This window comes from Zingiber officinale, chromosome 9B (assembly GCF_018446385.1).
Source record: "Zingiber officinale cultivar Zhangliang chromosome 9B, Zo_v1.1, whole genome shotgun sequence".
In the NCBI taxonomy this organism is placed as follows: domain Eukaryota; kingdom Viridiplantae; phylum Streptophyta; class Magnoliopsida; order Zingiberales; family Zingiberaceae; genus Zingiber; species Zingiber officinale.
Window position 1 is genome coordinate 5,412,805 of NC_056003.1, and position 14,453 is coordinate 5,427,257.

A 14,453-nucleotide genomic window follows, 5' to 3' on the forward strand; every position below is an offset into this window, starting at 1 on the left:
GCACCACACCAAGAGAGACGGTCGGCGTTACACCGTTTCATCTAGTGTACGGTGGAGAAGCGGTAGTTCTAGTGGAGGTCGAAGTAGAGTCCGATCGGGTGTAGCTCTACAACGAGGGGAATATTGAGCGGAGACTCATGGAGTTCGACTTGGCGGACGAAGCGCAGGATAAGGCCGCTATCCGGCTGATGGTGTATAAGCAGCGAATGAGGAAAAACTACAACCGGAGATTGATCCCAAGGTCATTCCAGGTTAGCGACCTCGTGTGGAAAAGAATAAAGCCGGTCGACGATGGGCAAGCTAGAGGCTCGTTGGGGAGGTCCTTTCAAAGTCGTTCAAAAACTCCGCTCGGGAGCCTACTACCTATAAAACGAAGATGGGAGAAAGCTCGAGTGGCCCTGGAGCGCGAACCATCACCAGCCTTATAAGGTCGGGTGAGATGTGCGTGGTTAAATCCAGATGTACTTGTATAAGTGTGTGTCTTGTGAATACAAAAAGATAATGAATAAAAATCCAAAATGTTCCAGACTCTTGTGCCGTTCTACCAAGTTAAAAGTCGAGCGGCGACTATAAACTCTAGTCTACGTTAACAGTCGAACGACGACTATAAACCCATGTCTTTGTCAACAGTCGAGCGACGACTATAAACCCTAGCTTATGTCAACAGTCGAGCGGCGACTATAAACCCTTGTCTTCATCAATAGTCGAGCAACGACTATAAACCCTTGTCTTCGTCAACAGTCGAGCGATGATTATAAAACCTCGTCTACGCCTTCAACATCGAGCGACGACTATAAACCCTCATCTACGCCTTCAACAGTTGAGCGACGACTATAAACCTTTGTCTACGCCTTCAACAGTCGAGCGACGGCTATAAACCTAAGTTTACGCATCAACAGCCAAGCGACAACTATAAACTCGAGTTTACAATGAATAACAGGTCATGTAGTGACCATATCAAGGACGCATTGCTATGATATAGCCATTCGGCTTATGCTAGAATGAGCATGTGGAAGTCTCCGAGAGTAGCTACACTGACGATCGGGAAAGCGGGGAGTTATACTTAGAAAAATTTCATGAAATGATAAGTGGTATAAAGCCTCACCGGAGCCGAACGACGATGCATGATGGAATGCTGGTAAAAATTAACAGAAGGCAGATGCCCCGAACAAGCGATCATGCATGGACACTTAGACGATTTTTACAAAACATCGGTAGTATTACAAAAAGAGGCCTGCGGAGTAGAGATGGGGAGTCACTCGAGATAATCCAGCACGTCATCCGACAGCAACTCGGTAAGCTTCTCCCGGTTGATCACCTTGTTGGTAAGTGCGGACGGAAGATAGCCGCCATCCTTCAGTTGGTCAAGAGTCCCGTCAATTCCAAAGTTGAAGAGGCGGAGCGCTTGGTCCGTGAACCAGTCGTTGAAGGCGTCTGAGTGGAGATAATCCTGCTTGAGGACTTCAAACCAACCAGGCTCTACATCTTGATAAATTTAGAGGGCCAATCGGGATGCTTCGAACTTGGCCTTCAACGATGCCAAATCAACATCCTTGGCGGCGAGCTGGACCTTCGCCGCAGCTTGCTCTACCGATCGACTCTCCCACTCGGCACTCAGCATGACTTCAACCTCTTTAAGATTCTGAGATAAGACTCGGGCCTCCTTATTCTTGATATATAGGTCCTCAATGACTCGGAGCTTCCGGGCGTTGGCAGAGTTGATCTTCAATTCAAAGGAGCTAGCATGCTTGTTAAGCCTCGCCAGCTATGAAGTCTGCTCGACACTCTTGGCCTTCTCCGCTTGCAGCAGCTCAAAACTCTTCTGTAGATCGGCCTTCAGTTGGGTCGCCTCTGTTAGGATGTATACTAAAAGCCTAGCTTTTGGTATAAATATTTATCTAGAAATAAGAATCACATTGGTCAAATGTCTACATTTATGATAAATGTAGTTATTCAATTAATTTATATTGTAGATAACATGGTGTGTGGTGTCACACACAGAGGATCATGTTATCAGTACCTTATAAATTATAAACAGTAGCTCACGACCAAGATGGAAAGGAACAAACCATTGGAAGGTCGTAGTGTAATTAGATATTAGTTTATCTTAACTATATAATTACACTAGTACACTTAGAGTGTATTGAGTAGGACCATTAGAGGTCGTTTCTTTTATACTGACTTTATAAAGGAACAAAGACCTCAGTTATTATGGAAGTGTGTGCTCTTAATCCTAATATAATAACAAGCACATATATTTGATATTTATTTCTTTAATTTATCAATGGGTGAGATTTAGTTCGATAAATCAATAAGCCCGATAAGTTAGGAAATGATATCATTTATAGTGTGTGTTGTTGATTATAGAAGGAAATTGTGTCCTAGTAATCTAGGTTGAGAATGTCCCCAAGAGGAGCTCATAAGGATTGTCATGTTAAACCCTGCAGGTAGACTTAGTCCGACATGACGATAAGGTTGAGTGGTACTACTCTTGGACTAAGATATTAATTAAATGAGTTGTCAGTAACTCACTTAATTAGTGGACATTTGACATCTTAAACACAGGGAGACTAACACACTTATAATAAGAAGGAGCCCAAAATGTAATTTGGGATTGGTGCGGTAGTTGAATAATAGTTCTCTAGTGAAATGAATTATTATTGATAAAATTAAGTTGTGTGTTCGGGGCGAACACGGAATGCTTAATTTTATCGGGAGACCAAAACCAATTCCTCCTCTCGGTCCCTATCGTAGTCTCTTGTATATAGAGATTTATACCCACCACATACCCACCTTCTTACCCATCCTAATGGGGCCAGCCAAGCTAGCTTGGAACCCAAGCTAGGGTCGGTCAAGACCAAGTGGATGAGCCAAGTTGGTGGCCGGCCAAAGCTTGGGTCCCAAGCTTAGGTGGCCGGCCACTAGAAAATTAAAAGGAATTTTTATTAAAATTATTTCTTATGTGGATATCAAAAGAGAGTTTAAAATTAAAATTTCCTTTTATAGCTTTCTACAAAAGATTAAGAGAAGAGATTAATCTCTTTCCTTATTTGTAGATTAAAAGGATGGTTTTAATTTTTGGTAAAAACTTTCCTTATTTATAAATCATCTATATGTTTAAAAGAGAGTTTAAAATTTGAAATATTTCCTTATTTGTTGATTAAAAGGTGGATTTTAAATTTTAAGAAAACTTTCCTTTTTAACCATGTTCATGATTTAAAAGAGAGTTTAAAAATTAAATATTCTCTTTTATAAGTTTCTACAAAAGATTAAGAAAAGATTTGATATCTTTCCTTATTTGTAGATTAAAAGAGATTTTAATTTTTAGAGATAACTTTCTTTTTATCCACATGTTTAAAAGAAAGATTTTAATTTATTAAATTTCCTTTTTATAAACCAATCATGAAGGAATAAAAATTATTAGAGAAATTTTATTTTTAAAATTTCCGGAAACAAATTAGGAAGGTTTTAATTCTTGATTGAATTAAATTTCCTTTGCTTAGATTATTGTGGCCGGCCATGTTGATTAATAAAAGAGAAATTGATTTTATATCAATTAAATTTATTTTTCATGGCAAAGGAATTAAGGAAGTTTTTATTAAAATTTCCTTATTTGCTAAGACCAAGGATTATAAAAGAGGGGGTAGAGGTGCCTTCATGACAAGAACTCTATTCTATTTTCTCCCTCTTTTTCTTCCTTGGTGTGGCCGGCCATCCTCTCCTCCTCTCTTCTCTTTGATGGTCGAACCTCATCCTTCTTGTGGAGATTCATATGGTGGCCGGATCAAGTTTAGAGAAGAAGAAGAAGAAGGAGAGAAAGAAAGCTTTGTTTCTAGCATCCCTTGGAGCATGGTGGTGGTGGCCGAACCTCTTCATCATAGGAGAAGTTTTGATGGCCGAAACTTGCAAGGAAGAAGAAGGTGCTTGGTGGTTCTCGTCTCGGAAGATCGTTGCCCACACAACGTCCGGGATTAGAAGAGGAATACGGTAGAAAATCAAGAGGTCATTAAAAGTTCACAAAGGAAGGTATAACTAATATAGTTTTCCGCATCATGTTAGTTTTATCTCCATGTAAAAATACCAAATACAAGAGGCATGCGATTCTAGTATTTCGAATTTATTTCCGATGTTGTGTTCTTTTGTTTTTCTTTTCCTTGTGATTTGATTGTTCTTTTCGGTTGACCTAAAGTTATTTAAGGAAATTAAATATTAGCTTTCCTTAAAAGACTTTGTCTAGGCGGTGGTGGTTGTTCCCATATTCAAGAAGGCCATGTGCCTCGCCATGCAGTCCTGAAAGCCAATTTTGGAAATTAATATTTAATGGAATTAATAACCTAGGTGATTTGGATCGAAAGTGTTAAGTTCCGCAGGAGATCCAAGTCTAAACCTAAAAGAACAAATAAATTAAACTTTGGATCAAACGCGTTAAGTTCCGCAGGCGATCCAAGTTTGATTTAAAAGAACACATGGTAGCTAGGAAAAGGTTCAGATCTTTGTACAAAATTTTTGTACAATGGAACCATTAGGCTTTCCAAGTAGCAGCCAACAACCTCAGCAGTCAGCTGCTCCGTGCGTGCCTGAGAGGCCTCTGTTTGGCCGCTCAGAGCGTGCAGCTGTTGGACTTCATACTCCAGAAAGGCTAGCCTTTGGCACATAACTAGACTCTCGACCCAGTACTACAACCACAATAAGATTGTAAGTGTCGAATGGATAAAAGTAAGTAAATATAAAGACAATATACATACCTAGTGATCATCTGGGTATGGCTGTTCGCAAGCTCCCCTGGTGAGATGATTGTTGCGCGAGCCCTGGCATCAGCCCATACTTGTGCTATTGGCCCTTGAATTCGAATTTGGTGCTGGGGTGTACATGGCGCGACGTCGTCCAGGCTGCACCATTCATCAGTGAGCAAATGGATGATGACCGTTATTTACCTCTGGCCGCTCGGACTGGAAGGCTAAGAAGTTGCTCTCCCCGTAGACTTGGACATCGGGGACGACCAGATGATGGATACTTGTGCGTCCGACGAGGATTGTGGTAGCATGAAGGTAATTTAGCCCACAGATGGTCCCCGATGGCAGCCGGGATAGCGAAGGCTTCCGGTCAAAGGATAGGGAAGTATGGAACACTGCAGGTCCCAACTCCAGAAGAGTGGGCGTTGATGTCTCACCCTGCTCGGATGATGAATGAGAACTGGTGCGAGTAGGGGTTTGCAGAGCGGAAGTGGCGGAGCGGGAGGAAGCTTCCCCGCGGTGCCTCTTGCGTCGTATCAGAGGCTCACCGGAGGTAGCAGACTCTGAGTCTACCACGATCGACAACATGGAAAGTCATTCGGGAGGAAGGTCAGCTGTGGCAGCCTCGACTCCGTTAGCCGTTGTGTGACTCCATCCACGGTCGCTGGCTGGCACATGTGTCTCACCCGCCTTGCCGAGCAAATTGTTAGAGTGGGTGACCGGCGCTAGGCCGTGACTCTCCAACTCGGTCACGGTCGCTGCATTAATCTCTGTGTCTGCAAGCCTGCTCATGCCGGTCAGACGCCCCCTCAGTATGATTTGGGCTGCAAAAAAGGAAGAAAAATAAGTTAGATTCAAAGATGAGGAGAAGAAAGAGCATACCTAGGCTGGATGACAGTCGTGTTCGGATCGGGCTCAAGTCGAACACATACAGGATGCCCTTCAATAGTAGTCGGTGGATGTGATACTTTTGACCGGTCAAATTGGGCTCAGGTGAGCGACGGAGGCGTCATCACTTCCAGTTGCCAGCCGGTCGGGAAGTCGGGCTGCTCGGGAAAACGAACAAAGAAATAGTATTACCTCCAATGCTTATTGGAGAACAATATTTTGTCAAAAAAGACTGAGCTCACTCGGGCTTGAAACAAGAAGGTCCCCGGCTCGGATAGTTTAGGGTAATAGAAGTAATAAAAGACCCGAGACGTCAAGGGAATGCCGTGTAAGCAGAACAAAACTACTACCCCGCACAACAACCTAAAGGAGTTCGACACTAATTGATGTAGGGAGATGTAGAAATATTTACAGACGGAAGAAAAGAAGGGATGAATGGGAAACCAAAGACTTGCACAAAACTAGTCCTTAAAGAAGGTCAAGAAGCCGACAGACAGCTCGTGTGGCCGGTCGTAAGTAGAGGGAACGATAATTTGATAATCAGATGGAAAATCATAGACGGATTTAAGCTGGTCTATCTTCTCCCCGTTAAACTTGGACTCGATTAAAGTGTACTAGAGCCCGAGGACGGGCACAGGCGGTTGCGGAAAATCGGCCATCGAAAACAAAGAAATTGAGAAGATGCAACCCACAGATTCAATGAAGAAAAGAGAAGAAACTTATTGAGAAATGTCACTGGAGAAGAAGAGGAGAAGAAACGTCGCAGAGACTGCTCGAAGGCGAAAGCACAAGTAAAGTGAAGATGACGGCGAGCAGATGAAGGTTTATAAACCTCGTGGCCGATCACTTAGAGTCGTCCGATCGAGGGTTGCGAAAAACAAGGATAAAATCTGGCTGTGGAATTTGAAAAGGTACTTGTCACATTAGCAGCGGATATCCGCTAATCACGTCAAATGTGCGGCGGTAGAAGATAGGACATGTGGCAGTTCGCTACGGGAGCGCATTAATGAGACTTAATTAAAAGGTATGGCCGTGTGCTTAGCCATAATGATTGAGGATTTGCACAGTTTTTCATAAATTTGGATGACGTCAACCACTATGAAAGGACGCTCATCCAAGAAAGCGTAGAGAAATGGAAAAATTCGCCAAGTGTCGTCGTCAACCATCTCGATCGGCACAGATATCTATTTATGATGTAGTCGAGTCGCAGATCTACCACAGGCTTTGAAGATTATGTGATCCAATAAGGAGTTCGAGTTCAAAGAAAGCAATGGTCGATCGTCGATCGACGAATTAGGACTCCGAGTCAACGATAAACTTCGACGTTCATTACGTCTGAACAGTGGTTAGGAGATATGAGCCGACCATCATCCAAGCACAGAGAGTGTCCGATCGGCGAAGGTCACCCAAGGCACTACTTGTCCTGTCAGTCGGACTCGCAGTCTCCTTCACCTAAACTTGAGGGGAAGACTTGTGATGCAGTGATAAAGGAGGGCCCACTAAGCGCGGGTCAAAGGACGGATATAGCAACCGACATGGAGGTCAAAGTTAAGGTGGTCAACGCCTGAATGTCAAAGGGCTCACTTATGGTGGCCAAACAGAGGTAGACTACAATAGTCGATCGGTGCGGGTAGTGTTCAATCCGCAAGAGGCTTGTTCGAGTCGATCCTCGTCTAGCTCGGAACAATAAGGCAAGATCGCCAGACTCTCACTGCAGATCGGCAGAATGCTAAAGTCATCGAAGTGCTTGTCAGAGCGGAAGGAGATAAGCTACTATACCCAGTCATCACAAGGAAGAACAATCGAGGTCGACCGAGCAGAGGAGTCCCAGCCGAGCAACTACCTCGCTCGACCGAACAGCGGGATCATTGTCGTATCTCTCAATATCATTCTGAGAGATAATACGACGGAAACTTCTATTGTCTTCTAAGGAATATGCATGCCCTGTTAAGGTATTGTATCAGAGACACTTTCCCGACATGCCCTTTCATAGGACGAATTGGAAAACATGCTCACAACCAGTTAGAGAACGTGCCCACGTCTCAAGATAAGTGAGTACGTCATACACCAAAGCACTATATAAAGATGGTCCATACACCTACGGAGATACGCGTTATTCACTATTCATGTATCTGTCTATTGTTGCTCCATCTTTTTCTTCTTTCCGGTGACTGACTTGAGCATCAGAGGGCCAAGGCAGATGACCCCTTCCTTGGCTCGGTACTAACGTTTCTTGTGTTGTAAAGCGGAGTGAAGTCAACATCCAGTCAACGTGGTAGCCACATCCCCAGCTTGTCATCTCCATGATAGGATCACCATCTTATAAGGAAGAATTCTATATTCCTATTTTATCTCCAACAAATGACTGAATCAAGTCTCCTGTATGTTTTAACATTCATTTGTAAACCTCTATAGAAAGATGTATCTACAATGCAGTTAGGCAAATCCAAAACCATACAAATATCAGAGTTCTTAGGAGCAATATTTTTTTTATTTCCCCACCCTATCAATGAGTGAAAAAGATGACGTCCTTACTAAACCTTGCCTAAAATTTCCTTCATGGTTTGTTCTCCTTTTCCTTAGAATTTGCATAGAATTTTACTTAAACGTAGTCTAAACTTTATCTAATTAATCCTTTTTTCACTTAAAGCTCACTCTGCCCTCCAGCCTTAGTCTCTACCAAGTCTAGCTAGCTAGCTCCACAATCATCCAGCTATTGATTTCCAATTTATGATCAAGCAAAGTTAAACAACTCAACCTGTCAATTACATCCACGCATAATTTGTCAATATGCAAGATAACTAACACATGTCAGAGAGTCAATCTAGCTGTAAACGTACTGTATCTCTGTGCAAATTGCCAACCACTGAACCAACTCTGAAAGGGACTTAATACTAATGATTGGATTAGCATCTGTCCTATAGAACCGACACTGCACATACCTTACGAACTCCTACTGGCTAATTGCCCTATTTTAATCAGTAAACTAGACATCATGTGCTGTCACTAACTGCAAAACTTAAAGACTACAACGTAAACTTTTTAAGGCATTTAGTCAAACGGGAAAGTAGCATACAATAACAACTCCCCACGTCGAAATTATGAACGGATTATCATAAAATTATATCCTTCTAAAGTTTAAACCCCTCATCTTGACTCTCATACCTGTCAAGAGCTGGACCAGAACGCGATCTGCAGAGGCACCAAACATACCAAACTGCATTGCAGCAAAACGTGACCTGGGAGCCGAGTGAGCACCCTCCTCCCCCTTGCATTGCCCCGAAGCTTCAGTTCATGGCCGGACACAGCACGTTGTCCAGCAGATCACGGCACCGCGTCGTACAAGACTCTTTCCCTTCTGGGAGCGGAGCAGTGCGCTCGTTGGCCGTCCGATGCGTGATCGACGACGGCCAGCTCTTTACAGCTGGTTCCCAGGCGCCATGTGCTGTCTACCTGCACCAAAATTGTACATATCAATTTTAATATATTAATCGTATCTCAACGTGAAAATTTAAAAATTGCACCCGTTAATTTCGTACACCCCGCGCTGTCTGTTACGATTAATTTATTCCTCTACCGAAATAAATATTCTATTTCAGCATCAGACGTCCGATCACCATCAAACGGGTCTTGTTAGCAAAAAGAAATATTTATTTTTTTAAAAAAAATAGAATAATGGAGGGAGGATGAAATCCGACCTGTACACGTTGCTCATCCGACGGCTGGAGATGAAAGTTGGGCTCAGATGTCAGTTTTGGAAAACCCACAAGGAAAGAAATAAACGGTCGCCCCTTTTAATTTCTTTCTTTATTCGCTCATCTTTCTTTTCTTTTGCTCGCCCCAAGCCGTTTCCTTGTCTATATAACTCTTCACGCGGACCACACCGCTTCTCAGCCTTCCCGATCTCGTCGTTGATCTCGCGGTGGTGATAATGGCCTCTTCCGCCTCGGTCTTCCTCGCCGTGGCGGCTCTCCTCGCCGTGGCGTGCTCCGCACAGGGCCCCAGCCCCGCTCCCCTCCGGCCTCCAGCCATAGCGCCCACGAGGCCCCCCGCCGTCGCCCCGATCTTTCCACCCCCGCCTCCGACCCCTCCCCCTCCCCCTTCCGTGGCTCCCGCCTCCCCTCCCCCGGCCGTCCCTCCGCCGTCCTCTCCCCCGGCGCGCGCCCCCACCTCCAATCCCCCATCGGTGGCTCCCGCCTCGTCCCCTCCCGCTCCGCCTCCGCCGCACTCGATCGGTTTCCCACCAACCTCACCGCCCGCCTCTCCGCCCACCTCACCGCCGGGCAATAGCGCCAACTCCGCTGCCGTGAGCTGGATCGCCGTGGCTGGAGCCCTTGTCGCCGCCGCGGCCGCGCTCTAGATCCAGGTAGATCAACATCTCGCCGTGGGTTCTTGATCCGACGATCCCTACATTGTTTGGTTCTTTTCTTTCTACCTCGTTGTGATTGTATGACATATTAATTTCTTTGTGGTGGCTGGCTTGTAATTTTCGGAGTTTGGACTTTGCGGTGTACGGTTACTATTCTGTTTAGTTTAGTCTTGCTTTATTTTACGATTCCCATATCTGTTTCTTTCGAGTTTCGAGTATGGTGCGGTACGCGTGTCGCTGCCTCGGGTGACATACTGCCGTAGTGCAGGCCAGCTGCTATAGCGGGTGGAGATCGAGGTCATCTCGCATGCGTATCACGTGCAGCGGCGTCAATCATATTAAACAAAGTCTAATTTTTTTTATATACAGGTATTAAACAAACCTTTTTTTTTGCTTGACTGGATGGGTCATCAATTGATTATTTTCTTGATCACAATAATTTTTATATAGCCAAGAATGTACCTCAATTGCATCATCATCAATCTTTTACATCAAATTATTTTCATACTAATGATGAATTGTAATTCATCAAAAGTGTGGATGCATTACTAATCTTTTCTTTTTAAATATTTAGCAATATATTTAAAGTTAATTTAACTATTAATCAAAATGTGATCTCAATCACGCTCCCTTAAGTTTTACTCTTGTCATGGAAAATTTTAAATTATCACGATAAAAAAATAAATTAAGTTTTTTTTATACTTAAATCCACTGTAAGCATATATATGTATTTTCCAAAAATTTAAAACGATATTTATGTTTCCAGATACCTCCTAAATAACCTCATATTCTAACTTTACAATTAAAACGCCAAGAGAAAATTTAAAATTTATCCGTCACGAGAAAAAGCAAAAAACAAAAAAAAACTTAATATTTTCTTCAGCCCACGTCAACGCCTACGTCATTTCTTCCCTCAAACACCTAATAAACTACTTCCATGTGACCGTAGACTGAAAACCGATCTTATTTCCTTTATGCGGACGGTGCAATAAACCCAACGATTCGCGACAGAAAACAGAAATTGGTGTAATTTTGTTGTTATTTTATTCACGACAATCCCGTTCCCGTTCGCAGCGGTATGCGGTCGCATTTCCCTGCGGACGACGACCAATTACAACTCTCCTACCGGCGCACGTTAGCGGGCTTAATAAATTACAGAACGAACGCCAGCTTTATTTTTGTTCTTCTTTAATTTTAGTTTGAAAAATTCACGAAAAAAATGAGAGAAGAAGCGTGCGGATGATTGCAGTAGCAAAATCTCTTCTTCTGGGATGTAAATTTGGGCACGCCGATGGCGTCTCTCTCTAGTCGAATCCTCTCGCCGGATTGCTACGCGCCGCTTATCTCGCCGCCGGTTCCTCCCTCCCCCTCTATCAGCTTCCGTGCTCACTCGTCCCTCATCCCCAGCCTCCATATCGCCGCTGAATCCTTCTTGGCCCCGGCCTTCGTTTTCATCTTCGTCGCCCTCTGCATCCTCCACCGCCGCTGCCGCGGTCGCCGGACTGCCGCCGCACCCGATGCGGACCCCGAGGTCGCCTTCGAGGACGATGACGGCGAGGTCGACCACCACGTCTGGTACATCCGGACCGCGGGTCTCGATGAGTCCACCATCGGGGCCATCGCCACGTGGACCTACAAGGCGGACGAGGGCGTACTCGGCTCGTCCCGCGGCGACTGCGCTGTGTGTCTCTCGGAGTTCCAAGATGGGGAGCTTCTCCGCCTCCTCCCTAAGTGCCACCACGCCTTCCACATTGGGTGTATTGATACTTGTCTCCGGTCCCATATCAATTGCCCTCTCTGCCGTGTGCCCGTAGTAACCCTAGTCTCAGCGGCCGGTGGTAGCGTTCGTGGAGCAAGTACTTCTTTTTCCTCTGTTTCATCCTCCCTAAGTTCGGCCGCGGATCAAGCCGGATCCAGTTCAGTCCCCTCTGGCCTAATGGATTACAATCAGATAGATGGGCGGGCATCGGAGACTTGTCGCTACACCTTAGAAGTGGTACCGGCAGCTGAAAGATGGGAACTTGGAGCTGCTCCTGAAAACAGAAACATGATCAACCAATTTCCAAATTCTGAGATAGGAATGCCTGGTGATGTCGAGGGACAAGAGCTTCATCCCATACGGCGTTCATTTTCTATGAGTTCCTTCCCTCATCCTACTGCGCTGAACAGATTAGTTTTGGAAGAGAACATGAAGGAAACCGGCCTGGGGTTGGAATTGGCTACTAAAACCTGGAGAAAGCAAGGCAACACTTCAAATGGCATCACCTCATTGCAGAAAGAAACTGGAAGATTTTTGTCAAGTACTAGTGAAAGGTTCTTCTCATCAAAACATGGGTGAGCCCGGAGTTCAGTTCTCCCACTACGATAGTCCTAAGATTACGCCAAGTATGCAATTTTGGATACAACAGTGGTTCTCAGCAGGTTGAGAGAGATGCACTTAGGTATAATGCTACCAAGGTGAAGAGTGGAAACATAGAACAAGAATATTATCATCTGTGCAGAAGAAAATATTGAAGGCGAGCTGTGGTAAGTTGAGCTTTGCCTGTTTTTCGAGTGTTCATATTTGTAAATATATGAATATATTTGAAGTTCGTTAAAGATTTACAGCTGCCTATATTGCATAGTAATAGGGCAACTTTATTTGTGTTGTTTTTGCTGCTTGTATTCTAAATCTGGATCTTGGTTATCCATGCTCATGTAAGAGAAGCAAGATGCTAATCATCATGTGCTTTGTTGTTCAAGGACTTCAACTTCACACTGTTCGTCAATTATTGGGTAATGTGTGTCGTGATTATTTTCACAGAAGAGCAAATTTTATTACTATACTTCTTTCAATTATAAGAAAAATAAGATCAGCTATGCATTACAGTGTTATAGTTGGTTCACAGAAAAGAAAATGTATTCTTTCATTTTTTGGTCTGAAATTGTACTTGATCAACTTGGTTATTGCAGGGGTTCCCCTGTTGTTTGAGTCGACTCATTACTGGTTTTTTATTTCATACGTTTGTCATCTCATCACTAGGCCTAGTGTTATATCATTATATTAGTATGTCTAATTCATATTTCATTCATCATTGTTTTTCACTTTTGGTTGCTCTGTCGCTGTGTTTCTGATTATTCAGTTTGAATCATTTAATGAATGATTGGAAAATTATGTACATTTACCTACGAATCATCCTCCACTGGATAAGTGAACTTGTTACCTTCTTTAGACATCTTTTCTACCTCCATATCTTCCTTTCATCATTTCAGAAAGTCACATTTGCTGCAAAATAATTCTGCAAAAACCGAACAAAAGAAATAAATCAGAAATGCTTCTGCGTGTAAAAAGTTTTTTGTAGGACAGTGAATCACAGAATATTAAATGATTGATAGCACTATTACATGTTGAGAGATGCAATCGACCAAGTAAGAGGAATTAGTGTATCTGTAGAGCATTTTCAATGATCTCGATTCTTTTTTGGGCTTCTGGGATAGTTCTCTCCTTTGTGGCAAGGGATTCTTCTTCTTTCTCCTTATCGGAGAGGAAGATAAATCCTGAATCTCTTGCACTTAGCGATAGTCAGCTGAGCTTTTCTATTATTCTGAGCAGTTCAGCTGAAATATACTAGTAGTTGCATATAGATTTGCAAGTGCTCACTTGTGGCTGCATATATAGACTTGTAATTACACACTAAGTGAAGAAAATGAATTTCCAAGAGATAACAGAGAATATATTCTTATCATATATCTAAAAACATCAACCAAGTCACAAAGAGTTCAATTTGAAAGGGAAAACATAAGAACTAATGATATATTTGAAACTACTCTAGCTCAAAATACATAATGACGATAAACTATAGCCCTAGGAAAACATGTTGAAGCATCAACAGGTTGCACATGGAGAAGAATAGGTCACTTGGTACATATTCTATGGAACGAATATAGATTAAAAACAGAATTAGGAACTTTAAGAGCACATGCAACAACCAATTGCCAAAAGCCAAAATATGCAAGTTAAAAGAGAAAGCACAAACCTTCAAAAGCTTGAGGAGAAAAATGACCCAATTGCACATTTGCGATAAGAAACTACAAATATATGAAACGAAGTGTGAAAGAGATCGTAGTGTTATTAGATAACTTTGAAAAAATATTAAAGGAGACGAACTACATATTAAAAAGATGTAGATAGGTATGTGGGTTAAAACATGATTAATCACTGCAAACAATCTAGAGAATGTCTTCGGCATGGAAAGGATTGGTTGGCAAGTACAAAGTGGATTCCACAAGGGCATCAAACTCTATATGGACCGACTGATATGAGAATAAGTGGATTGAGACATTAGATTATATACACTTTTATATATTTTGACATATATTTACTTGTATTTCATCAACATAGTCTATATTTATTACACCTTATTTCATTATAATGTCATACTTCTATTATATTATGTTCGGAGATCTGCTCTTTACTTGTTTTG

The 14,453-nt window shown here is 42.9% G+C and overlaps 2 protein-coding genes across 2 annotated transcripts; both read left to right on the top strand.

Moving 5' to 3' along the window:
• The first annotated feature begins 9,552 nt into the window (after positions 1-9,552).
• On the top strand, positions 9,553-9,981 carry LOC122025201 (vegetative cell wall protein gp1-like). The gene has a single exon (XM_042583971.1). It carries the CDS (start codon positions 9,553-9,555, stop codon positions 9,979-9,981), a length of 429 nt encoding a protein of 142 aa, XP_042439905.1.
• Positions 9,982-11,281: 1,300 nt separating this feature from the next.
• LOC122025203 (E3 ubiquitin-protein ligase RING1-like) lies at positions 11,282-12,714 on the top strand. The gene has a single exon (XM_042583973.1). It carries the CDS (start codon positions 11,282-11,284, stop codon positions 12,326-12,328), a length of 1,047 nt encoding a protein of 348 aa, XP_042439907.1. The 3' UTR covers positions 12,329-12,714.
• The last annotated feature ends 1,739 nt before the right edge of the window (positions 12,715-14,453 follow it).

Bases quoted from the DNA above. Each gene is read 5' to 3' on its own strand.
- LOC122025201 (XM_042583971.1), top strand. From the start codon at position 9,553: ATGGCCTCTTCCGCCTCGGTCTTCCTCGCCGTGGCGGCTCTCCTCGCC.
- LOC122025203 (XM_042583973.1), top strand. From the start codon at position 11,282: ATGGCGTCTCTCTCTAGTCGAATCCTCTCGCCGGATTGCTACGCGCCG.